The 27,354-nt window shown below is 42.3% G+C and overlaps 1 protein-coding gene across 16 annotated transcripts in view; it reads left to right on the top strand.

Moving 5' to 3' along the window:
• Positions 1-27,354, top strand: part of cacna1g (calcium channel, voltage-dependent, T type, alpha 1G subunit) — a 243,457-nt gene that overhangs the window by 120,505 nt on the left and 95,598 nt on the right. For all 16 annotated transcript variants that reach the window (XM_051417967.1, XM_051417966.1, XM_051417968.1 and 13 more), the window contains exons 5-10: positions 1,344-1,441; positions 16,029-16,188; positions 19,089-19,380; positions 19,978-20,070; positions 20,214-21,111; positions 21,896-22,293. In XM_051417967.1, coding sequence (XP_051273927.1) covers positions 1,344-1,441; positions 16,029-16,188; positions 19,089-19,380; positions 19,978-20,070; positions 20,214-21,111; positions 21,896-22,293 — 1,939 coding nt within the window. The remainder of the gene's footprint in view (positions 1-1,343; positions 1,442-16,028; positions 16,189-19,088; positions 19,381-19,977; positions 20,071-20,213; positions 21,112-21,895; positions 22,294-27,354) is intronic.

The raw sequence follows: 27,354 nt of genomic DNA, 5'->3' as shown, positions 1-27,354 counted from the left end.
ATTACAGAACATTACACTGCTGCTGATGTGATGGGACTACCAGATAGTGTTAGATCCACGTCTCTCCAGTGGTGATGGGTGGGCATCTCTGTGCTGTTATGGTAACTGTTTACCCATTTACCGTGTCTCTGTAGCCCACAGCCCATCTGTCAGCGCTGGGTAAGTATGTGTACATACAGTATGTGTGTGTGTGTGTGTGTGTGTGTGTGTGTGTGTGTGTGTGTGTGTGTGGCATTCATTTTTGTTTTAGTGCTGCTTTGTTATAACAAACCAGCAAAGGTTTCTACTGGGACACCTCAAAGTGCTAGAAGAGAACTCACACATTAATACATTCATTAAGGGAGATTCTTGCACTCAAGGTGACCAACCGGCTTGCGCATACACACACACTCTTACACACAGTCGAACATGTGTTGCGAATTTTTCAGACAGACTTGGACTTGGTGTGAGGAGGGAATTCCTTCATCTGCACGCCCCTTCAAGCTGCACATGTGCTCAGCATCTGCTCTACACACACACACACACACACACACACACACACACACACACACACACACACACACACACACAAGGAAAGGAGAGAGAGTGAGAAGAGATGACGATAAACACTGATCAAGAAACAAGAAAAAAGTTTTTTCAGGCATTCCGTAGTCGCTCATTCCTTTAAGCACTGTCCTTCTAACCTCCCATCACAGCCTGAGAGAGCCTGCTGGAGAGGGTGTGTGTGTGTGTGTGTGTGTGTGTGTGTGCACCGTCTCAAGGTTACGAGGCAGTGTGATCTGATGCTGCTCTTTTATGTACTGTGGGTGCCACTTCCTCCTCTCAATGACGAGTGATTCACCCACTCTTGACGTCTCAAAGGGGATGCACATAACGCCGCCTGCTCTTTTGAAGGTTGATTGTGCGTGTGGATATATGGGTTTGTTTGTTGGGAACACAAACATTGCGTGTATGCCGCGCTCCATGTACAACCACAAACTCACGCACTGAAGTGTGTGTGTGTGTGTGTGGGGGGTGTTTTTCTAACTTTCTGCAGGCCAATGAGCGTTGGAATGAAAGCATATTGTTTGCCAGAACACATGTATTGCAGCTATCTCCAAAGGCAAGAATGTAAATGTGTTTCGGGACATTAGAGGATTAATTACTGCTTGCCCAGTGAGAGTGGGAGAGCATATAATACATGCAATATATAATTGGCTACATAATATTTCCCTTACATTTTCTGTGTTTTTATTCCCAGATGATTGAGCAGGTTCTGCAGTATGAGCGGTGATAATTGAAGTATTTGGTTTGTTGTTGCTGTGTCTGCACGTATTCTCATTCTTTCTCTCCATATGTTGCAGGATGTTGGAGTACTCCCTCAACCTGCAGAACGTCAACTTTTCTGCAGTGAGGACGGTTCGCGTGCTGAGACCTCTGAGGGCCATCAACCGAGTGCCAAGTGAGTTCAGACCTGCCGGCCACTTACACTTCAGCTCTCTAACTAGACTCGGTATCTCAGAATGCTCTGTCCTCTAATCACAACGCTTTGACTTCCCCTGGAGACAGCTGCCCTTCCTTGATCTCAAACTAAGGCCTGCTGCAAACATTGTGTACAACTTTTAGCTTGACCATTGCTTTACAGTGCTTTGTCTGCATCATCAAAATAGGCAAAGACATAGTGCAAATACGTTCAGTTAAAAAACGTTCCAACTCTTTTGGATAGTGGATCAAAAGACGGGAGTTGCCAGAGCCAGTGTGTATGCCACACATTAAAGCAGGCAGTTTATTTTAATCCGGAGCTGACCACTTATTACATTATGCAAGGATGTTTTTCCTGGTGTTTGAACATGTACTGTGATGAAACTTAACCATATAGTTATAGGTGGTTGTACGTGTACAGTGTGTTGCAGACTGTGAGACTACACAGAGCGCATGTTCTATATGTGCATCGCCTCCAGTCCAATCGCTAGACGTAATGTCATTACCGTGGCGATGAGTTGTCGCTGTCAATTAGTGATGTTTGAATGTTATAGCTAATGCTAAGGGCAATATGTTAATCTCAAAAGTTCGCAGTAAAAGAAAAACTAAACAGAAAAACCAGAGAGAGAAAAAAAGCATTAATTCTCCCACAGCCCAGCACTGAACGTACTGCATGTGCCTCAGCACCTCTGATATTAAAGAAATAGTTCATTATTTTTGGAAGAGAAGATCAATACCACTGTCTGTATGCTAAATATAAAGCTGGAGCCAGTATTTATGCTAAGATAAGCTAACTCATAATTACATTCCCACGTGAAAGTTGTATCAATCTTCTCATTTAACTCTGCAGGGAAGTGAATAGGCGTGTCTTTGCCCTGAAGATGCATATATATATGGACCACAGTCTTCTCTATTGAGACATAAGGGTTCCACTCAGTTTATCCATCCCCTAAAACATAGTCAGGCTTAAGAAGAGTGTCACCTTTATGACAGTATGAAAAAATTGTCGTCAGATGCTCAGTGTGTTTACACTTTGTTCCCAGCTTAAGAAGATAGGCTACTTGCCTGAGTTTATTAGCCAAACTTGTGATCTGCTGGCAAACCGACACAATGACAGGTGGCAGTAGAAAGTGATGTGTCTGTTCTTTCATGTCTTTGGTCAGAGACATCAAACTGGCTTCTGCGATGGTTTGAACTCAAATGTCATGGCATTAATATCTAAATCAGACACTGAAGTTCATAACTTGGCCTCAAATAGCCCACATTTATATCCTTACACACTAATTCACTGCAAAAATCAGTTAAAGACTGCCTGTTAATAACTTATCGCAATGGCCAACAAGTAATATCTTGCTTGTCGTGATTAATATGGCTCGGCAGCAGAAGATGTTAACTGTATAGTTTTACTTTATTTTAACTTACTAGACTTGTGCTCCTCCGTCATGGTACTTGCTATAATTGGTGATCATGCAGGTGGATTGAATTCCTACGCAGCAGTGGAATGTAGGTCAGGGACAAGCCGATTCCACACTTAATATGCTGTCTGTTTGACTGTGTCTCTGTGTTTTGGCTTTCCCCAGCAACTCAGCTTTGGACTCAGACAGATTTATATGCAATTTTCCAAATCACCGCTTTTTATTAAAGGACTGTAGTTCATAGTTACACTCACACACACAGACTATCACGCTCATTGCGACGCAAACACACAAATTCCCGAGTCGCTTTCTCCATCTGTCATCCTCCCCGCTCCCTATCTCATATACACACGCACACACACACACACACACACATTATCCTAAACCTCCTAAAAAAGTTCCGTACTCCCCTCCACTTTTCTTCCATTAGTCTCCATTAGAGTTTAATCAGCATAGATTGAATTTCCAGCACACACGTTAATGTTTAAATAAATCATATGCATTTTTATACCCACACAGTGGTCCATTCTGTGCATTCATTCCTACCTTGATTCCACCCCCTGCAATGCTTTCATTTAAATACAGACCCTAATTATGTCATTAGCTCCTCAATTGCTCAGAGGAGATTGCAGGCAAACTGAGTAATGATCCCCAAGATGTGTGTGTGTGTGTGTGTGTGTGTGTGTGTGTGTGTGTGTGTACATGCAGGTGTTTACCCCGTGTGGGTGTATGAATGGGACATCAACCCCCTTCCCAACCTCTCCGATCCCTCTACCGATGACACTCCCAAACCTCTTCTGCAATTTCACCCTCTTGTCAGTCACAGGCGTCGTGGGGGTCCGCTGCTGCTCATTAGACCACGTATACGCACACGCTCAGAGAGCACACAGTCATGCACACAGACTCGCTCATTAGGCATCCAACCATTCCTCATCCTAATCACGGGACTAATAGCGGCATTAATGTGTGGGTGATTTGGTCTGGGTCTGGCCCTGCGGGGAAAATGTCATTGGGTAGTGGTGGTGGTGATGGTGGAGGGGTGGGTGGGGTCCCCAAGCGTTTGGTGTGGCTGATATCTGTCTTCTCCCCCCCCCTTCATCCCTTCACCAGCCTAATCAAGTCCTGTGGAGAAGCTTGCAGCATTTATCATGACTCTGGCTGGGGATGTTTATCGTGGAGCTCAGGCTATTTTGAGGCACACTGGATCTGAATACATGGGCGCTCTACTTCTCAGATGCTGTGAATTCATTTCCTACATGTTGAGGCTGGATTTATGGCACAGACTAAGGTGTTTTTTCCCGTTCCATTATTAAGCAGTTGTTGGGTTGGTAAGAAACAAGGCGGAAAAAGGGAACAGCGGTTTGTTTCTTTCAGAGTTTGCCAAGTACTATAGATGGTACAGCGACATCATTTCACAGCCAGTATGGACAGGAGGAATGATTACAGTGACCAATAACTCTATAAATGTACTGGACAAAGGGCAGTGTGGGTATTTTTTTAAGATAGATTTGTCCTTTAATCTTGGGCATGCTGTAAGATTTGGTTGAGGTGTTCATGGTTCTGATAGGATGAATCCAAATTATTTTGGTGAATACTCCTTCAGCGCCACCAACAGGTCAGAATCTCCACTTGTCCAGGACTGAATACCTCCAGAACTCATTAAAAGATTTCTGCTAGCCACTCTAAGACAAAGTGCTGAACTGACAGACCAAACCCATCGACACTGCAATTCCTAATGCTGCTAGCACTGCTAAAACCTTTACTGCTCTTCCATATTTCAAGAATTCATTGGCTTTTCTCTGCGTACTTCTTCATCTTTCGTGTTAAGATTGTGAAAGTGCAGCTATCAATGACATTGACAGCATTTAAGTGTTATAATGTAGACCCATTTTGTTTAAGTCATATCTGGACACAGTCTTTGAGATTTCTTCAGTAACTTTATTTAACTTGTGTGAATAGGATGCACGCAACCCAAGGTCATTCTAGTCCAGTGTGATTAGGGCTTAGTTACCATATGCACTGACTAAATGCTGATGATCCTAAGTCATTAGCTAGTATCCAAGCCTCAGGTATGAAGTAGCTGAACTCTCCACAAGTTGACAGACAGCCACTTGGCACATCCAAGCTATGTAATCTAGTGTAAATGAAATATATTTTATAGACCAGGCCACTAGAAAGCAAACAAATACAACATGCTGTCATCAGTATGGATAGATAAACTGTCCAGAGTGGATCTTCATGTAGCAGTGAATAGGGAGCTGTTCATTTTAACTAAACATCATAAATCCTATCAGAGGAAATTGACGTGCATATTAATCTCTGTTTTGGTGAGGAAGAGAAATTTATTGTCATTGTGTATACCAGAGCTGGAGCTGTATTTCAATATTAAGTGCAAGTCTAGTCCAGTAAATTAGAAATTGACACAGTCCAGAAATGAGGTGCATATTAATGCCAGGTGGCAACAGGGCCAGGCTGATATACAGCTAAAGATGCAGAGCAGACAGTGCTGCACACCTCAGCTGATACACACTGTAGATTAGCTCATATCAGTGTGCTTTTACAGGTCAGCAGGTTCATTCAATCTGTCATTCCAACGTACTATAAACTTTCCATCTTCAGCCTCTTAGTTGACTTTCTTGTTGTTGTAAGCCATCTGAACCTGGATCAGCAAATGTATAAACTGTTAGTACTCCTATCCCTCTGCCTTGCCATCTACAGCCCCACATTGCCCTTTCTCTCTCTCTCTCTCTCTCTCTCTCTCTCTCTCTCCTCTTCCTTTCTACATTGGAACAGTAGGCCAGAGCTCATCTTAAAACACACACACACACACACGCACACACACACCCTCAGATTTGTGTTAACGAACACATTGTTCCTGGGCTGGTGTCCACGTCCTGGGCTCTGGCATTGATTGATGCGCTAACATGGCAGTCCTGCCAGTGGAAGTGACAGATACATTTCGCAGGCTTCATCCACTGAGCTGCCAACAAAACCAAAAAACCCATGCTGTGTCACCGTCACATAACCACCCACCGTCTGCCACCTGATTGGCTATTACCCTCACGTCCAGTACCAGCCCGCGGGGACCTTGTGCCGGGCCTGTCATTGCCTACATCAAGGCAGACATGACAACTTCCAACATACCTCTGTGTGGCTCTAAATATTCAAAGGGAGCGACTGGCCACTCGTGTGTCCAGAATACAGAATGTTTCCCTGAGTGACAGAGGAGGATCCCCCTCTGTGGAAGGACAGAATCATTTATTGGACACACTGCTCATGGCATGCAAACAGATATGGTGCTATGGTGAGGTTGTATTATTAGTTCATGTGGGTATGAGTATGTCTAGTACATGGAAAGAGCAAAAAAGTATAAATCTAGATTTGCTAAATTATTAAGAATCCCAAACCTTTTTGCTTTAGTTTTTCTCTTCTTTTTAACAGTATAGGGTGCTTTCTACTAAGTATTAAATAACTGCATACTTTAACATTTAGATTATATTGTCAGCAAATGCTACTTTTGTGACCTTGATTCGGCTGCTATCATATGCAAATAGAAGTGAAGAGCTGCTTTAATGGGTTATAGTTTCAGGCCTCAAGGCACTGAAACCTCGAATACTGACTTCAGAATGCTGGAGTATCATTTTTCTGTCTTCTGTTTGTAGGAGTAAAGGTGCCATTGTTATACAGAGAAGGAAAACTTTTTTTATCCTCAGGCTAAAGTAATTTTTCACGATCCAGCAGATACTACTGTATCTTTTTTCAACCAAACTTATTTTTAGAATAGAAAAGGACCTCGGAATGATGATCGCTCACCTGCCAAAGCGTCTGGTTTGGTGGCCATACCAGCCATTTGCAGATCATTACTCGCCTGCTGGCTAGGGTTAAATAGGAGACATTGGGAGTAGTACTCAGCTTGTAAATACAACTGTATAACGTCTTGTGACACCAGAGGAGTAGTGTCCTCTGGCATCTGAGACTATGCATTTAAAGCAGAGAGCCTATGTTATAAAATCTTTAATTACAATAATGTGGAACCTCATAAGGGATGGAGCGGGATGGGTCTAATGAAAAGATACTACAGGTTGCGTCATGGACAGTGTAGGTGTCAGGATTTTTAAAGCTTGACCCATACTATGAGTCAGAATATCTTGCCCATTTGCTGCCTCGATTGACCCAACCTGACTGAACCAAAATTCCAATTTTTAAGTCCAAACCTGACCCAAGACCCAAAGTTAAGTTTTCGCTTCTCTAGATTACCCACCATGGTATGGACTGCAAACATAGAACTAAAGAGCAGTATATTGGTGAACAGCCAGAGAAAATCTTTAGCACAAACTAAGTCCTACCAGGGTAATGCAACACATTGTCTTTGTCTTCCAAGTGGGCATTAAGTCCATGGCAGAAACCTGATACTGTGTCACAATCTGTCCAGTTTGGGACACATAGCAAAGCTCTACCTGTGAGCCCCCCAACTCTAATCACTGAATGAATTACCCCTTTACTATTCACTGGTGACTAATTGAAGGAGAATACACTGCATATGGGTGGAGGGCATGAACATGCAGGAAACATTAACATGCTTCTTCTCTCCAAGTTGACAAGTGTTGATGAAACTTTCGATGCTGTGAGTAAGCCACGTTTGAGCGAGGCGGTGTTGATTGATATGCCACAGGCAGCAGTCGATAGGTGATTATCGCAGACACATATACATAACCACACTTTTCTCCGACTTAACGAGACCCAGCCCAGAATAGTCTTTGCAAGCTTCTTTATTGTTCAACCACAACATGCACCCTTTCCCCAAAGCCTTATCAAACTGGCACACACACAAGCTGTGCTCACACATTTTAATCACACTCTTACATGCACACACACCTGCCATGCATGCACATGCGCGCTATTTTTTTTGCCTATATTAGTAATACAGTGTTTCATCCTGTTCTCCACACTTCGTTAGACCCGGTATTTGAGCAGCGCCTGGTTCATACACACTGTCTTGTACTTCCGCCCAGATAAGCCCCAAAGGCAACAACAACACAGCAACACCATCAACCTCCCAGCTCCCTGCATGCTCATGCCCTCCTCCTCCTCCTCCTATAGCACATTGTTTGCAGAGCCTCATTACTGTAATTAAAGAGCTGGCAAGAACGACCTAGCTTCTATTCTTCGTAAGGCCTATAAGTCATCCCTTGACTTCTGCTCTTGTATTGTGATGTGAGGACAAGAGGGAAAGCCCGGAGGAGTCAGGGGAACGGGTTTGATCCGCGAGCTCCTTGTTTGTGAGTGGAGCTGGAGAAATAAAAGACTGATAAGGTTAGAGGGAGTTCAGAGGAGGAAGTTGTTTGCCAGAAGCAAAGAATGTCACAGAGCAATCCTTGCTCTTGGCTGTCAGTCCACTTGCTGCTTAAAACAAAAGATCTTGTTAGCAGAATCTCAAGATGACAAGAACACCCCCAGCATGTTGCTTAAAAAGAGAAGATATTCTGTTCATATTTTCAGTTCAACATATTAAGCTGCTGCAGTGTTGTAAAGCCTGAAATTCAGTTCTTTGATCAGTTGGAGTCGTGCTGTGGCACAGTATTCCCAGGTAGCCTCTAGACAGGTAGGCAACTATCTCCCCTACACAGCTGTGATTTGTCAAAGATATTTGAGTTTAAGCTGTGATAAGTGCTGCTTTTGAACATCTAGCTGCGTAAAGGTGTGAAAAATGTTTCTTTCAATATGATCATTCTGTTGAGTCCAAGTGGGATGTTGTTGAAACGAAAATCTGTGATTGTTTCAGAGAAGCTTAGATTTCTTTCTTTTTTTTTTTAATACAGTCCAGGGGCCTCATTTATCAAAGCATGCACAAGTTCTAAATATGTCTGTACAAACAAGAACAACTGGTATTATCAATCAAACATGCATACTCTTGTACCGTTACGCGACCAACAATGACAAATTTCAGCTATTCTACATCCAACTGCTCATTCATGTACAGGCTCAGTTACAGAGGCTACAGAAACACTCCAGGAATATATGGTCAACTATATCCCTTTGAAAGGCCTGTTAACCTTAATGTAGAGGCTATATTAAAGGACCAGTGCAATTTCTGCACACTAGGGGGTCTCACATCAATACAATAACAAAAGAGAATAGTTTGACGATGTCATGAAGTTGGCTGGGATCATGGGAGTTGTTGTCTGCATTGTTAAACAACCACCCTTGCCGATGAAAATCTATCTGACGTGACTCAAGCAGAAATTGTTCACGGACAACGTAATATTAAAGTTTTATTCACGTAATGATTAGTCACTGTTTCCACACTTATTTTTTTGTCATTCCATTAGTAAGTACACATGAATGCAGTTAGACCGCAAGCGGTGTTGTGTGCTCGACTGGTTGAGGTTGAAATAATGCAACACCCTTGCGCCCAACAGTTTTTTGTAGCTGAGAATAAACACTGAGAAAAATTTGGCATTAATGGCATAATTTCATTCTGGAAGACATTATTTTCTTTCACATCATCAGGAACTGAAAATCTATTAGTGATGCTCACATGGTTGAAAGTAAAGTTGGGATTGTGTGTGTATGTGTGTGTGTGTGTGTGTGTGTTTGTGTGTGTGTGTGTGTGTGTGTGTGTGTGTGTGTGTGTGTGTGTGTGTGTGTGTGTGTGTGTGTGTGTGTGTGTGTGTAGTTCGGTTTGACCTGGATTATGCCATTGTATTATGGTGTGGAAATGATATGAGCGTATGCACGGTTCAAGCACAAAACTGTGCGTACGCATGGTCGATAAATGAGGCCTCAGATCTAATGAGATAGAATTCCACTTGCTGTAATTTCATACAAATTGGTGTACACAAAAACAAGTAAACTCACTCTGGCAAATAAAACAGCAGGTAAACAGAGTTCAGATGGGTTCTCTGTTTTACTTTCTCTCCGTCAGTTCTCGTTCCATTTCATGTACTCTCTCTTCGGGTCACATGGCTCGCTTATGCACAGGCACATTTCCATTTCAGGGATGTCTAGTCATCTCTGTCTGGAGTCTCTGACATGGAGCTAGTTACCATCCACACGGAGCAAATACGAAGAGACGCAGGTGTACACTGGCCCTTGACTCAGAAAGCCCATTAGTTCACAGTACACAGATTACAAAGCTGGCTGGGCCTGAGCAGGACCTGGACAGAGGAGCAGAGGAAGCATACCTAATCTGCCTGCTAACAGATGGCTCCCCGATCACACACAGCCACCCGCCTGCCAGCCATGTTGGACTGGAGTGGCCGCCCACAGCGAGGTTGGAGAGGGCGCGCAGGCGGAGGAGGAGATGATTGTTATTGAATATGAAATGTCGATCACTTGGAATGAGCACACTATTCAGGTCGGGAGAGGCTACGTGGATTGATTCTCTTATCTGGAGGATGAACAGAGGTTCTTTTAATGATATTCATGTTTTCCCGTCGCTGAGTGAAGAGTTGTCCTCATACATGGCTCTCGTCCAGTTGATGTATTGTTTGATGCCTTGATTTATACCACCATCAAAATAACGATCAATCTTGAAAAACTCATTTTTGCCTCCACAGATTTTTTATGCCCATATACCTTGGGCTGCAATGCTCCCTCACTGCCGTCAGTCTTCATAAAATGAAGTGTTCTTTTAAAGAACTCACCTGCTCCGTCCTAATCTAATAGCCATAGGTAAAATCCGTATAAGAGAGGACGTTGTTTTTCTTATGACCCTTTGCTAGTGAAGTTGATCTAATTTCATATTAAAATGGATTAAACATACAATTAGGCAAAAACAACAGAGAGGCAATTACATACATAAAAACATTACAGTTAAAAAAAGATTATATGGAATGACAGACCAAAATGCCAAAAACTTCTTTAAAAGCATCTTTACCATATGGCAAAAGGATATTTAAACCCTGTGGATTATTTGACAATAGTGCTATGGGGCAATAGCGTACGTGAGCGTACAGTGCTTACGAACAGGGAATTAAGCTAGAGAGATGAAAACCCTTTTTGTACCAGGTTTGTACCAACATAAAAATATGGACTGACTTATTTTTGAAGCCACCCTCAAGTGGCTATTCGAGGAACTGCAGTTTTTGGCACTTCCATATTGGCTTCATTTGCTAGCCACAGAGGTTGGCCCTTGGATGCATGTGTATATATACTCATGAGTATGCCACACATCGATAGTCTGTGGTGGAAGACACTTATTAATGGGGCAACAAAGACATGGAAGACCGGGAGCCTATATACTGAAATAATGCAGGTTTATTCAAAATAATTGACCTTGCAAATATTGTAGGAGGAAGAAAATGCATTAAACACATTTGGTGGCCTAAAAGATAGATATAGTGTGTTTTGGTGAGAAATGTAAACATAACTTTGTAAGAAAAATCCACAGGGTACCTTTAAAGCATTGTTTTTTTTAAAGCGTGTTTTCTATAAATGTAACCCTTTTATATAAATTACAGTTTTTTTAGTAGCCCTTACCCTTTGTGTCTTAAAGGTTTATATCCATATTGGCTTCCTCCTTTCTTAAACAACTTTTGGACACATTCAGATTTAATTAACTAACTATTTGCAATCCTGCCAATTTGTATGATAAATGAGAAAATGTGGCAAGGAATCCGTCTTGCTCTCCATGGTTGCAGCTGTCAGAGGTGTGAATACCAGCACAGGGGTTGATTTCAGTATTAAACTCTCATTGTGCAGACGTATCTTCGCTATGGATCGCAGTGCATGAAACCAGTCAAAGTGCCTAGGCCTGCAGCGTACACTAATCCCAGCCGCTGTCACCAACTAAGCTAAGCGGCATCCTAACAGCTCAGCACATTACGCTATGAGGAAGCTACTGCTTAATATGTGTGCGTGTTAAGAGAGAGAAAGATAGGGACGGACTTGCTGTCGTAGGCGGAGGGTGAGGTGTGTCCACACCTGTGTGACAGCAGCTGAATGCATCAGAATACTCTCTTTGTGAGTTCAGTGTTATGTAAAACGGAGTGCCCTACCAAAGAGCAAGCGGCAATAAATCGCCACAGGCAACGACTCAGACTTTCATTTTAACTCCCTGCATTGGATTGCTTCTCCTGAGTAATGCCATGATGTTTGTCTTGTAAACAGCGCCGTAGCACAGCTTTTAATAACTTTTTCACAGTGTGATTATGAGACTTTGAGAGAAATACTTTATGCTTTATGACTTTCATCTCACACTGATTGTATACACTGTTACGCTGGTAATTAAGTAATGCATCCAATTGCTTACCATGGCAGCGATTACACAAATTGAAATTTAAAAACAGTGTTTCTCAAGAGTCTTCGATGTCATTCAAGAGTTTCTGTGTTTTCACTGCTGTCACTTTCTCCCCAGCTGGGTTTCACATTCAGATCTTTCCCTTTGAGAGAGAACGATGCCGTGAAAGACACAATCCACACATGTATGTCGTCCCACAGATGCTCCTCCCTGTCACTCATTCTCCTGTCCTTCAGCAGAAGCTTTGCTCCTTTCCTCCCTTTATCTCCTCCCCAGCCTCTCCTGGCTGTCTTCTCCTCATTTGTTCTCCATATCTTTCGTAGATCTGCAAAAATTCTCCTTGTTTTCCTACCCGTCTCTCAACACCAAAGGTCTCTGTCTCAGTGTGTACCCACATGAAAAAAAATATTTTTCAGAATCTATCTACAAATATGAAAAGTTTCTCATGCAGTTTGGTGCACCGCTCCCAGATGGCACAGTATAGATGAAAGGTGTTTGATGCATGGAAGGAATTTCAGATTTTTTGAACATGCCTTGTAAAAACATGTTTAATTTAAAGGAGCAGCTCTAAACCAGTGATTACACCACATGTAAAACATGTTATATCTATATAGTATGTCACTTCAGAATCATGTTTTCAAATATACCTAATTTTGGGAACGCATTAAACTGAAACACATTTTGAGTATAGGCGTAATATATATTGAATATCCTTTTTTCATATAAAAGAGATAAGATGACACAAATACAGATTGTATTTGTGCTCTGTGTTGACAGTGCATTATTTTAGCACTCAGTATGCAAATTGATTCATGCAATTTTCAATTTTAGAACAGGAACTTACAGAAAGTACGTGCTATTGATGGAATAAGAGACAATGGACCCTGGGGCCTAGTTACATACATTCTAAAAACAAATGTTTTGGCCCAACAAAAATTGATGCAACAGTTTGCATTAAACTTTTTGAATTATGGCAGCTTCTAATGAAATTATGTTCAACAAATGTACTACATTGAGTTACGGGAATAAGCTTTTCCTCTACAATCAAAGGTATTTTTTAATTACCACTTACTTAATAATTGATTGATTTGGCTACTCATAAAAATGTACTTGCTCTAGTTTAGTTTTTCCACATTAGTGATGTCAACACAACTCATCAAAATAATGTTTGCAGCTTAAAAGGTTTATCTATATCAATAAATGAGAAGTTGTATCTTGCAACCATGCATTTATTTAAGTGGTGACAACAGGTCGACTGAATTGTAGGGCAGCAACGAACGATTTATTTCATGATCGAATAATCTTTGGATCATTTTCTCAACTAACCGATGATCTGTTTGGGCCATAAAGTGTCAGAAAATGTCAGAAAAATGTGACATCCTCAAATGTCTTGTTTTGTCAACAACAAGATATTCAGTTTACTGTCATAGAGGACAAAAGAGACATTGGACATGAATTGATTATCACTTTAAAGCATGGCCGCCCTGCATTTATGTTCATCTCTCCCTCTCTCTGTTTTGCTTTCTCCTTCATCTCTTCCCTCTGTCCCCTCTGTTCCTCTGTGGCAGTCAGCCCAGCAGACGAGATCTGCCGGCACTCCAACAGGGACTGTCCTGGCCTCTCCAATTACCCAGAAAACCCCTGATCAGAAGATTATTGATGCTTGACTCACCGGGTTACTGCTGGGAGGGTAGCCTGCAGGGATAGAGAGAGAGAGAGAGAGAGAGAGAGAGAGAGAGAGAGAAAGAGAGAGAGAGACAGACAGAGAGAGAAAGAGAGAAACATATAGAGGACAGAGACAAAGAGATTACACAGTAGCAGCCAGATAGATAGATAGATAGATAGACAGATAGACAGATAGATAGATAGATAGATGAAAATAACAGCAAAATCTGTGCAGCAACAGCAGAGGGACACAGCCAGATTTAGCAGAGGGAGTGTGTGGGCGGCAGGAAGTGTGTGTGTTGTCAGAAACTTGAGGGAACACTGTCCAGAGCTGACAGAATCAGGGATGTACTGTATGAAAGGCGAAAAAAGCAGGTCTTTTACTGTGGCGTTAATTCAGAGCAAACTGGAGGTGTACCGCTGACACTCTCGCAGGTTGATAACAAATCTCTGTACTTCCGTTTGACTCAGGACTGGTTGTGTGTTTTTCCAAATGTATTTTTAACCTTTATTCATTCCGAGGAGGATGTTGCTAAGCACGCGTCCTGTTTTCTACAATGGCTTGTTTAATATTTATACGGCGCAAACAGTGCAATGAGGCTTCTAGTTACTGCTGGAGCATCTTTGGCGTACAGTGCCTTGCTCATAGACACACTTACTGCAGTACGTCATGATGTGCTGCTGCTGTGTGCCACATAAATGGCTTGTCACTGCTGTTTTACTGGTAGGTACCGCTGTCCACTGGAATTCCAGTGGTGTGTTTTAGTGGTGCTGATTCTTAGTGGTATGCACTTTGGAGCTGCTGTTCGACTGGCATACGGCACATAAAAATGCTGCCAGATACCACTCCCAGCTGGTTTATGACAGCTCTTTGCTGGCATATGCCGCTGCTGATTGTGGTATGTTGATGCTATATGCATGGCTCTATTGTTCCACTGAAAGATGCCCCTTCTCACTGGTAGGTAAAACATATAGCTGTTGCCATAATATTATACTGAAAGGTATGTACCAGCACATTATGAACTTATGTAATAACTCCACAAAATTATGACTTTACACCTTCATTATGTAATAACACCCGCATTTTGTAACAATCTGACACATTTTCTGAAAAATTGTTACATATTGTGGCGGCTGTGACAAAAGTTTTATGTTTTTTAAGAACTGCATTTTCAATAAACTTAAGCTTTTTGACGGTCTTTTGGGGGAATCCTGTCAAAATACCACTGCAGTAGTCAATCCTTTTTCCAGACAGTCCCTGTAACATCCAACATCATAGCCCTCAGCTTACATTCCCAAACTGCTATCTAGCGGTTGTTTAAACACAAAAATCAATTGTGTTTTTTAGAATCAATACAAAATCACCAAACAAAATATTGCAAAACTATATTTTTGGATATTTTCTTACAGTATCTGCCAATTTGTGCACAGCAGTGGCCCAACACAATAAATAGTGACATATGTCAATAACAATTGGTATATACTAGTGACAGTGAAACATGACTGACATACCAATACAATAAATCAGTAGAATGGCATCAACATATGCCAATAGAGCAAGAGTGGCATACATCAGTCATTTTTCAGTTTTTTATTATTAGCAGTTTGTTCATTTTCATTTCCTGAAAACCTTCCCAGTGGCAGAAAGAAACATCCTCCTGACAAATTAACATACTGAATCACTTCTGTTTGTCAAGAGCCAGACCCCATATTGTTTACAAGTAACCCACAGCACTGCTCTGCATCTGCTACAATGAATGACCCTGTTTTGACAGTCCTTCATTAAGATGTTTAAATAATATAAAACACAGAGAGGCTGAATTCACTAGACTGTAATGTGTGTAAGGCCATTATCTCTGCCATTTATCATTTATTATTTGATTTTCATTAAACTGTAAAAAGTGTTATAGCATCCACTGGCAAGTGTATAATTGGATCAAATGAATAAAGAAGCTGAATTGTGCACTTCTCCATTTAAGTGTGTTATAATAGACCAGTACTAGGCACTGTGAATGGCTGTAAATTGAGAGGCACTTGAATTGGTGCTCATATCGACCACTGTATTCAATAAAATACCCAGTACTCATATCAGCTCTGTAAAAACACATTGCACTGCCACTTAAAAGAGGTTTGATTTTCAATTCTAACAGTAACTAACACCTAATCCACACAAGTACGTATTATCTACTGCATGTGCATTGGTGTGCTACCCAGCTGTTTGACCTTGTCCTTGTCACTTCTCTCAGGTATGCGTATCCTGGTGACCCTGCTGCTGGACACCCTGCCCATGCTGGGCAACGTGCTGCTGCTCTGCTTCTTTGTCTTCTTCATATTCGGCATCGTAGGCGTCCAGCTGTGGGTCGGCCTGCTCAGAAACCGCTGCTTTGTGAGAGACAACTTCTCCTTGTGAGTTCACAATGCCACCATTTGATCTGTGTATTTGCTAGTGTGTGTAGCGTGTTATCTATTTGAATTCAAGTACCCACATCTGTAATGCTCAGTGTAATGTGAACTGCAGGATTAATATTGCATAGACAGACCAGCTACAGTACTGGTCACACTATCACCAATATGATAAACAGTGGTGGAAAGTAACTCAAATACTGTGCTTAATTGCCATTTTGAGTTATTTGAGTATTTTATGCTACATCATACTTATTGTACTCCACTTCAACTGAGAGGGAAACTACATTTTTTACAATACGGTATAGCTACTAGTTACTATTCAGATTAAAATGTTACATACACAACATATCATTGTCTGTTAGAGATCAGAGTACCCAACAGTATATGAAGCACTAAAAGCACAATAAAAAATATTGCCCTAAAAATATTGATATTGATAAATTCATGATTATGATCCAATAATATAACACTGACAGGTGCCAATAACTATTATTTTTGATGTACGATTAGCTTTTAATGTTGTACTTCTGGTATTTTACCTAAGTACATTTTTAAATGCAGGAGTTTTACTTGTAAAGGACGAGTTTTATTATGTAGTATTGCACATATACTTAGTAAATGATCTGACTACTTCTTCCACTAACAATGCCAGATGTACACTTCAATTATATATCAGATCACTTACCACTTAAACCTTTTTTTTGTAAAATCAGGAAATTATAGCATGAAAGGATAACTTTGGTTTACCTTATTACGGTTTACCTTACCATATTCAGGGAAACTCCAGCAATGCTCTCCTTTGCTTGGATCTTACTTTTTAAAGCTTTGCTATTGTTTCCATTCATTGTTGATAACATTGTACTCACTAAAGTAATTATATATAACCATTAACTATGAGAAAGGATGGCGGAAGTCTTTGAAAGGAAGACCGATGATGTTATAAACCCAAATTATCCTTTTTAGTGGTCTAAAGAAGACATTGAAAAGATACAGAAGTACATGGCTATTATTTACCTTCGTATGTATTCCAAAGGTGCTCAAGGTGACTGGACTTATTTATTTCTTATTTAAGAAACTTATCTTATAGAGCTGAGATAAACAACACTGATGAGATTGCAAACAAAGGTCTACAGGAGGCCAAGGTTAACCTATGGAGTAAACCTTGACCCCACGCGCTAAACTAGGTCATGCGTGAAAGTCAGTGAGGTTAGCGATGATAGAGTCTCATCACAGTGATGAATGGGAGCACGACAAGCCCTGCAATAATGAAAAAGACCCCATGTGGCCCATGGTGCAGTATATGGAACATGGCCACCTATGACTTATTCATGTTCCTTGTGTCACCCTGGCTTCATTACTCTCTATAGGATTTATGACATCTCACAGCTGTAATTTAAGTTCATGCATAATGGCTTTGGTGAGCTGGCATTTTTTTTGTCATCATCATCAATTTTTAGACCTTCTTCATATATCTGGAAGGTCTGTACTTCTGCATCAGATGAATAGCATTTAAGACTGGCTCTATGTCTAAAGTCATAAGCATATCTGTTTTAACGGCTTTTCTTTAAATCATATTGCTGATCCATATTTTTGTGCTTCTGCAAAGTAACAGCTGTTAACTGTTAACTGGGTTGCCAGTGACTCATTATTACACTGATTGAGAATATGTGAGAGCACCCGGTAGGAACCACATCCCATGCATCATTCTAGGGTGCGATAAATCAAATGTGTTTCGTACTGAGCTCATCCCAAAGAAACAGTAAATAAATAAGTCAGTATAAGGCGGTCCTGAAGTGTAAAAGGACATGTCTGGTCCTACAAAGTATTTGAGGCCACTATGTAATTAATAAAGCCCGCCAGCTGAATGTGTGCTGACGAACAAGTCAGATATGGCACAGTTATTCCAAACTGACAAGTGTTCTATAACAGAGCCAAGAGCTGGTGTAGCAGGCAGACAAATATGTGTGCTCTTCTCACACAATGCACACAGGGGTCTCCCCAACCATTTGGCCCCAGGTATGTCAACACAATTATAAGTGGCTTCACTGATTAGTTTCTCCTATCTGTTTGAAGGAGTGTTAATCAGTGAAATCAGCTGCTGTAGGATTACCGTGGAATTAAAGCCTGCAGACTTTGTGTCCTTCGCAGTTTGAGCCACTTAAAATTCTACCCAATGTATGCTGAAATTCAAAGACAAAATCATCACTTCATATGAAAACTTCCAGCCAGTTTAACTGTCTCAGCCTGGCAACAAAAGCACACTGCAGTTGAACAGTGGTGGCTGAAGGGCAAAGATGGTTCGCTGAAGAGAGACAGATTTTTGTTATTTTGCAGATTTCCTGGAGGCACTTTTTTTTTTTGCACACTACATGTGATTTAGCTCTAGCTTCCTATCTTTTTGCCAAAATTTCTTGTGGTTTCACATCATGGAGCAGCAAATTTCTACATTCTTCTTGTGAGATACATTCTCTGTCATTATCTATCAAATCTATTTATTAGTTTATACTAAATGTATATCTCAGTTTGTTGTAAGCACCTGACCCAAGGGTATCTTTTCATACTTTAATTTAGTGGTTAGGCAGATCCTAAAGTGAGATTTTGTACCCTTTGAAAGAAGAGATAACACATACTTCCTCCTATTATTAGAAAGTTGAGCAATGAAACGCCCCCTTGTTCATTTTAATGCACTCAGTAGTTTCACCACTACAGCCTTACTTGGCCTGGTATGAACAGTAGCTCACAGTGAATAATGTTAGCTAATGTTTGCAAATTTTATATAATTGATTAACTCAGTAATGCTCTGCAGCGGGTATCAGGTTGTGCTGTCATAAATCTGCTGAGCCCCAAGACTCAATCAGTGGGCCAACCCCTGTAATGTCCTCTCTTTTTCTTCCCCAAAGCCCTCTCAGCGTGAAATTGGAGAAATACTACCAAACTGAAAATGACGACAAGAACCCCTTCATATGCTCCCAGCCCCAAGGCAATGGCAGGAGGAACTGCAACTCTGTGCCGAAGCTGTACGAGCACAACATAGAGTGCAACCTGGACGAGTACTCTTACAACAGCACTGACAACACCACCTGCGTCAACTGGAACCAGTACTACACCAAATGCGAAGCTGGTGACACCAACCCCTTTAAGGGAGCCATCAACTTCGACAACATCTTCTACGCCTGGATTGCCATCTTTCAGGTAAGACAGCTATTCACACCTGCAAGGCATGGACGAACAACTGGAGCAAAATAGGTAGTCAGTTTGTAAAGCGAGATTTTGCAATGAGGCACATATGGTATGGTTTGGCTGACGTGCAAGCCTGTAATACAAGATGGAGACGAAGAGGGAGAAAGGGAGCCTAATTGCCCCAGTGGCTAGTGTATCAGAAATAGAGCTTACAAGATTAGCAGGTCGCCACAGCCACACCACCAGACTGCAGCCTCCTTTTTCCACACCATTTGTTTGCTATCTCCACATCATCTGAAAAGCCTTTTGTTGGAGTGTTCATTCATCGCTGTCTGGCTGAGGCGGGTAATTTTGGAGGACAAATGCCAGAGGAGTTGTCCCATAAGTCTGGCCACTGCTCCGGTTTGCCTGTGTGAGGTCACACACACAAGAGAAATGTTGGGGATTAGTCTTCTGCTGAATCTTTGTATTTGGAGCACACTGAACTGTGAAATATGGTCTCCTTTAATTCCATATTTTGAATTCTACTTCTTTCTTTTGTGAGTTGTATGATTACTGTTTTTCCTTTGTCTCTCTATATTCCTCTCATCTGCCTTTGTTCTTCTTTAGGTGATCACTCTGGAGGGCTGGGTGGACATCATGTACTTTGTGATGGATTCTCACTCCTTCTACAACTTCATCTACTTCATCCTACTCATCATTGTAAGTGCCACTTCATGGTGCCACCGGCTGTGTGCGAGTGTGTCCACTGATGATTGAATAAGTGGGTCAGTCGAGGGACGGATGTGTGAGCATCAATTGAGAGTGTGTGAATAACAATGTCATCTACGCCTCCTTGTCTTTAGATTGGCTCATTCTTCATGATCAACCTGTGCCTGGTGGTCATCGCCACTCAGTTCTCGGAGACCAAGCAGAAAGAGAGTCAACTAATGAAGAACCAGCGGGAGCGCTACATGTCCAACGCCAGCACTCTGGCCTCCCACTCCGAGCCGGGCTCCTGCTACGACGAGCTGCTTAAGTGCCTGGTTGAAATCATCCGCAATGGGGCCAAACAAGTGGCCCATATCTCCAGGCTTCTGGCCCGCCGAGCCGGGTTCAACATCCCCGCTACGCCCCCACCTGCCACGCCCCAACGCAGCCAAAGAAGGAGGAGGAAGTGTTCCAGGCAGGGATCTGTGTCGGTTCATCACATGATGCACCATCATCACCACCACTACCACCTGGGGAATGGCAGCGTGAGGGGAGGAGGGAGCATCAGGTGTCTGGAGGGTAGGGATGTGGAGGTCGGTGCCCATAACAACAGCGGAGGGGCCCTTGTAGCAACCACCGGCACCAGGCAACTTTCTTTAGCCCCGCCGCCTTCAGTGACAGCAGCCACCTCTGATACAAACCTAGCCACTTTGTTCAACCCTGCCACGGGAGCTGCCGATTCATCTTCGGTTCGCAGCGTATTCCATGCAGAGGCTCTTCGGTGTTCCCCCTCGCCCACAAACCTGGGGCCGACCATAGGCCCCTTCTCCCTAGCCCCGGCTCCCATGTCCAGGGCCATGAAGAGGAACTCTGTACCCTTTGCAGCCCCAGGGCCTAAGAACTACCCCACCCTGCAGACTCGAGCCCTGGCCGAGTCCAGACGAGGAAGTGCTGCTGCCAGTACTCTGACTAACATCAGCTTCAATCTGAATATCCCGCCCATGCCCCTGGAGAGACGGCCATCGAGCCTGTTGGACACACACGCTGCCACAGGTAGACAAATCACAACAAATTATACGATACGTTGCATTGAAAGTCATGGTCATAACATACAATAAAAAACTTGGAAAGTGTTTGATTAGTTCCATTAGCTGCATTCCCTTGAGTTAGCCATGGTGGATAGGGTTTGCTTCGCTGAGCGTTCCCATTAAGTAAAAATCTGGAAGGCATACAAGGGTTTGAAAATAACAAGAGTATCATTTAGTCCATATTTCCATATCGGTGTAGAAGCAAAGCAAGTGACACGACACTGGAAGTGTTCCTATTTCTGCAATCACCTATTTGGTGGAGTGCGATATCCATTTGTCGTGATTAAGCCTCAAACTATAACACTATCCAGTGTGGGGATTTTTCGTGTCAGACAGAAAGAGTGCTAATCGCAGTCAATAAATGTTAATCCCTCATGTCCTAGCTCGCAGCCAGCTCCGTCTGCCCCTGGCCAAGTTCTAAAAGGCAGTGGGCTCAGCAAAAGTCAGGCCAGGTCTGTTCAGGTTGTACAGACGGTGGAAACGCTGGCAGCCGGCCAGACAGGCCACAGCACAGCCTGTAGAGATGGCATTACTCATACAGCACACACTGCCCATCACCATCAAACACACGCCCTCTGACACACACGCAAATGTCCACAAATGTTTTTCACAACAGATCTCTTTCATTGGATTTGACAATCTGTCTAAACCACTTCATTTTTGTAATTTATCACAATCACGCTGATTTCTCTGCCATTTCCTTCTCTTTGTATCAGTTTCTCCCTCTGACCTTTCTCACTCGCCTGCAGCCCAGCTCTCCTGCCAGCTGTCGGCTCGTGACCTCAGCACCACCAGCAGTGCCATGGACACAGCCGCTTTGACATTGGACCCAGAGAGTTGCCCCTACTGCGCCAAGCTAGCCAACGAATCAGAGGGTGGCCCTGAAGGCAACGAGACCCCCGGAGACTCCGACAGCGAGGGCGTATATGAGTTCACCCAAGACCTCCACCACAGGGACAGGAGAGACAGCCGGCAGCCAAAAAAGAAGCAGTGTAGGCTTGGCAAAACGGCGGGGAACATAGTTCGCTTCTGGAGGCTGGTGTGCGACACATTCAGGAAGATTGTGGACAGCAAGTACTTTGGACAAGGGATTATGATCGCCATTCTGATCAATACTCTGAGCATGGGGATCGAGTACCATGAGCAGGTAAGTGTGTGTTTCTGTAGGTCTTATTATGAAAAGTGTGTGTAAAGTGGAATACAGTTGTTGCCTGGGTAAGGAGTAGCAAACCTGAATGCCTACACAGAGGAACAATGGAAATTTACATTTATCCATAACAGGAAGCCAGATGAGAGCGAATGTAAGACTGTAGGAAGGTGTTGGTTTAACCTCCCGATCCACTCTGTGAGATTGCGTAAGTTACACATCTTCCACAGACCCAACTGGAATTCCTGATGTCTCTGTCTGGTCTTGTTTGTTTACAGGAGCGTAATTACAGCCATGTGAGAAAGAAAGCGGAAATGGGAGAGTATGAGAGACAGAGAAATAGGAACAGAGGTGATTTAACGGGTGGGGAAGGCCCCATAACAGCTTTCATTCTCAATCTGCAATTTTTCCTCTTGGGTTTCTTTCTCTTGACCCCATTAACAGGTGATATTTACATGCAGTCTGTATCAGTGCAGCTTATCTTTATCAGGAAAAAGGCACTTGAATGTGGGGTGTAAATGCATGCAAAACACTACAGTTGTAATACTATCTGACTGACCGGAACACATCTGGAGGTTGTTTGTGATCCGATCTCAACCAGGTGTGAATGTGAAAAATATCCACCCAACAAGTTTAAAGGTCATGAAGTCCACCTCTCCTTGCTACCTCAACGTCATAACACTAAACATGACCTCTTTCATAGCAAAGAAAAGCACAGTATAGCACGTACAGTAGCATCACTTCCCTTAACCTAGCACACATGTGTTTGTTGACAAATCAGCTAGCGTCAACAAGTTGCATAGCAGTCGGATTACAACATGCACCCAATAGATAAGAGAACACTTATTAATACCAGCTGTACAGATACACACCTGATGTAATAAATATGAAGATGAGATTGAATAAGAATGATGGATCTGATGTAAGAATATACAATAAGAGACTGTGATCACTAGAGATACACCAATCCAACTTTCTCTACCAATTCCAATATCTAAACAAAGGTTATCTGCTGATGTAGGATACCAATCTATTACTATTTTATTCTTATAACTTCATTATCTAACTCCACTGTATGATATCCATTGGAATCATTTTCATATAGAGTAACATAAATAATGATATTACAGTTACACTGAAGCAACTCAAAGCAACTTGGGAGAGTTTGGGGAAAAAAATTGAAAAAGTCAGCACTTGAGCCTGACACGTTGACTTATTCAATATTATTTTCAAGCCTTATCTAACCTTGCATGACCTTGCACATTGGTCTGGTTCATAGGCTAGCAAATCCCAGACTCTGGTGTCAAAGTCCTGCTCTTTGTACGCCCAAAATCCACCCTGACTGCTTCCCTGGCAGTTTGCGTTGAGCTACAAGAATCAGTCTTACTTCCTGTGCGTGACCGATTTTCCGACAGCACAAATGCATTTAATTAGCGCAAATACTGTATCAAGAACTCATGGTTTCACAACGTTTTCTTCTGATGAGATGAGTGTTTTTACATAAAACAGTTTGCCAAGTGTGGGTTTGAGTTCTGAGATGTGTTATTGGCGTGTGTGATTTTGTATAAAGTTATATAACACAAGTAAAGTTAAGTGACACAAGTGTTTGTTTGTGTGTGTGTTGGTGTGAGGTAGGAGTAGTAGAGCCAGGTTGTATGGGGTTACTTTCAGTCCCTGACCCAGTGCCTCTAAACAAATCCAGATGCTAAACATCCACAGCACACACACACAGGAGCTTTTATAGCTTTCTACTCTCCACTGTTGTCCAACCCTTCTTTCCCTGACTCTTCTCCTTCTCCTTCTCCCCTTGCTCCTGCCTTTCTTACCTTCCTATTTTTACTGTCATTTGTTTTCTCCTCTTGTGTTGCCTCCCTCCTCCCACTCTTTTCCTTTCTTCTTCCCTTTCACCTCCTTGTTGTTCTTCTCACTCTCTTTTCACTTTTGCTAATATTCTTATTTTCTTCCTTGCTATGCCCTCCTTCTTCTCCCCATCTTCTTCTTCCTTCTTATCTCACTCCCCTAAGGTCTTGAGTGCTCTTATCCTAACCCTAACTCCTAATTTGGGTAGCATGGATCCCTCTAGTCTCCAGACAGGCTGCTGAAAACTTTACTGAGACGCTTCATTGATTGCAAGCCCATCGACATCCAATAGACACAAGGATCACTAAGCCTCTGTTTGTCTCTGTAACTGCATCCACATGGAGAAGAGGCTGGGTTTCAGTTTCCATACATCCTCCAGCCAAGTTTTCTGCTGGAGTTTTGCACTCAGTGTGTACCCCGTGCAACTGCCACTTTAGGAATTAGGTTGAGGCAAGTCTGTCCTACTGTGTTCAATGTCAAAAAAACAAAGGTTTTAATGGAGAGCAAGCAACTGTATGTGTTCTGCAAATATCAGTTATTGAGCATGTGATGTTCATTCATCATTTGTTGGGTGTATCATTAATCCGTACACCTCTCTGATACACAGGGATAAACGTTTCTGGATATCATCTGCAAATAGTAGTGTTTTTAAAAAGCCGTCCTTTTAAGAAATTGTGTCTCTCTGTCGAGTGCGGCAGGCCCGTTTTGCAGTACCCCCTTCTGTTCTGTAAATGGATGATATATATACATAGCAGATCTGGTATGATGTGTCATTCAGCGGCAAATAAGGTTGTGGAGTCCTGACTGTGTCTTAAGGAGAATTTCACATCCACCCTGATGAGTAATTGATGAACACACAGACAAAGTGAATCCAACTTCAAGTGCAAATCTGTCAAGGCCAATCAGTGTTTCTGCTGGCAATAATATTAATGACATATGATGGGCTTATTAATCATGAATTATGCTGATTATTAATTAAGGATTGATGTACCTGACAGAAGAGCACATGTTGTCACAAAGGTATAGTTTCTGCAGCTGTATTTCTCACCGGATTTGCTTATGGCACAGAAATACTTGAGTCAGTGAAACTAGGTATAATCTAGTAGCCTTTCATCTGTTAATAATACAAACGTGTTATTGTTGACGGTATGTGCATTTCCAACATCAACGCATTTTCTAAATGATCTGTCCCTCTGGGAGATGTGTAGTTTTTGGTGAAAAGTTGCAGAGGACAGAGGAGTTGCACTAATGAATGATTGATGCTGTATAATGCAATGTGCCCAATGGTATATGCTTGTTTAATTGACTAGACAATAGAACATTTTTCGTATGTATTAATCATCTGAGACTATTTTTTCAGCAGAATCTTTTAAGTCAAGATAAACTATTATTGTATGGCTTCGGGGTTAAGAGACCAATTGAGTCCAGCAGAGGACTTTTGTTGCATCTCTCTCTTCCTCTTTTCCTGTCATCTCTCTGCTGGCACTAACTAATAAAGACATGAAAAATGCTGAAAATGTACAACTGAGGACAGCGACTGAAGCTGTGATTTATTTGTACCCCAACCAGAGTTGGTGATTGGAGCAGTGGAAAGCCTGGCAAAGATGGTTTTGTTGAGTTTTATTTTTTCTGTTGCGAGTGATAGAGATAGTACAGCTGTTTCTGGATAAACTAAAGGTCTATATCTCCAGGAATCCTTTCCATAATGTTAGTCAGACACTGGCAATTGAGTCTGTTCTGCTGTAGTGCTCATTGTTTTTGTCTGAGATGCTGATGCTCTAGTGTGACGTCTAGGGGAAAGAGAATTTTGTGTATAACTTTTAATGTCCTGGTATATCAGCAGTGTCAGACATGGGTATTCTTCAGTCTTCACCCAGAGTTCAAAGAGGTAAAATCTCTTTTTTGTCAGACTGTGACTCATGAGCCTATGAATATTGACTCTATAGCTTAATAAATTTTACTCACTTACTTACTTTTATCTCAAGACACAGGCATGTTGTTACCCTGCAGGCCATCAGTGTGTATGGAGCTATAGTGCCTGAACCCTGACTGTCCATGACACACAACAGAGCCCCCCTATCTGCTTCCTATCATTTAAACGTACACTCACAAATATGTACACACAAACACTCTGCGCTGCTTGGGAAATGGCGCATACATGTTCTCGCTTTGAGGGCAGCGAGTGCGGCGTATGTAAATGTGTGTGTGCCACAGAGATGGAAGGATAAAAAGATGATTAAATAGAGTGTTGGATAGGGATGACAGTGTAAGGACGTGGAGGTGAAGGAACAGAAGGGGTGATGGGTGGAAGAGTGGAGGCGGACGGGTTGGACGAGTAAGGAGGGGGTGTCTGCTTTATCTCTCCGTGCAGTTAGGAGTGTTACCATTTATGGTGGAGTTGATGGAATAGTTGTGTGTCTGCCAACTATGTGACACAGCCCATAGTCTATTTACTTGGGAAGGTCAACCTCTCTCTTGCTTTACATAAGAAACTTCCCTCCGTCTTTATGGCAACAGAGACAGGAGGGTCCTCCTCCTTCCTACTTCCTTTTTTCTGGAGCTCTTCTGTCATCCTTTCCACTCCCTCGATGAACGGTGCTGATGCCAAAATAGATTTAGAAAAAGTTAAGAGGCACAGAAACGCCAGAAGTGTCGAGGGAGAAGTGGGGTAAAATGCATGGTTCCTGTTTTGGAGATTGTTATTGCTGTTATGGTGGAGGCTTTTTAGCACTGACATGAATATTGATTCAGAGTGTAGCTGTTACATGAGCACAAAGTGATCTGATGTCCGTTTTGGGTCACTTGGTCCACTACATTTCCCACGGGCGACATTTTGACTTGTCCTTGAAAGCTATGCCTTTGCAAAAGAAAGTACATATGGTAGAGTGGGACTTCTGAGTGCTGCTCAACGGTGATGCATTTCTGTGTTTGTACAGTATGTATGTGTGTGTGTTTGATCCCATCGATATGCCCATTGAAATCAGTGAAAGCTGTTTGACCACCTGTCTCGCATTGAATTTGGCACCCAAATTCAATTTAACAAGAGTCTCCAGCCATGCTAGCAGCTCTGTGAGGCTGCACTTAGGCACAGCTGTGCTTCAAGCTAAATGCTTGTTGTTAGCATGCTGACGTTTAGCAGGTCTTATAACATTATGCTGTTTTATACATCCTAACCCTTCAGCCGCTTTTCCCCTCTGTCTT

The sequence above is a fragment of the Dicentrarchus labrax genome, unplaced genomic scaffold (genome assembly GCF_905237075.1).
Source record: "Dicentrarchus labrax unplaced genomic scaffold, dlabrax2021, whole genome shotgun sequence".
Lineage (NCBI taxonomy): Eukaryota > Metazoa > Chordata > Actinopteri > Moronidae > Dicentrarchus > Dicentrarchus labrax.
The sequence above is the reverse complement of the archived record's forward strand: the minus strand, read 5'-3'. Positions and strand labels throughout refer to the sequence as shown.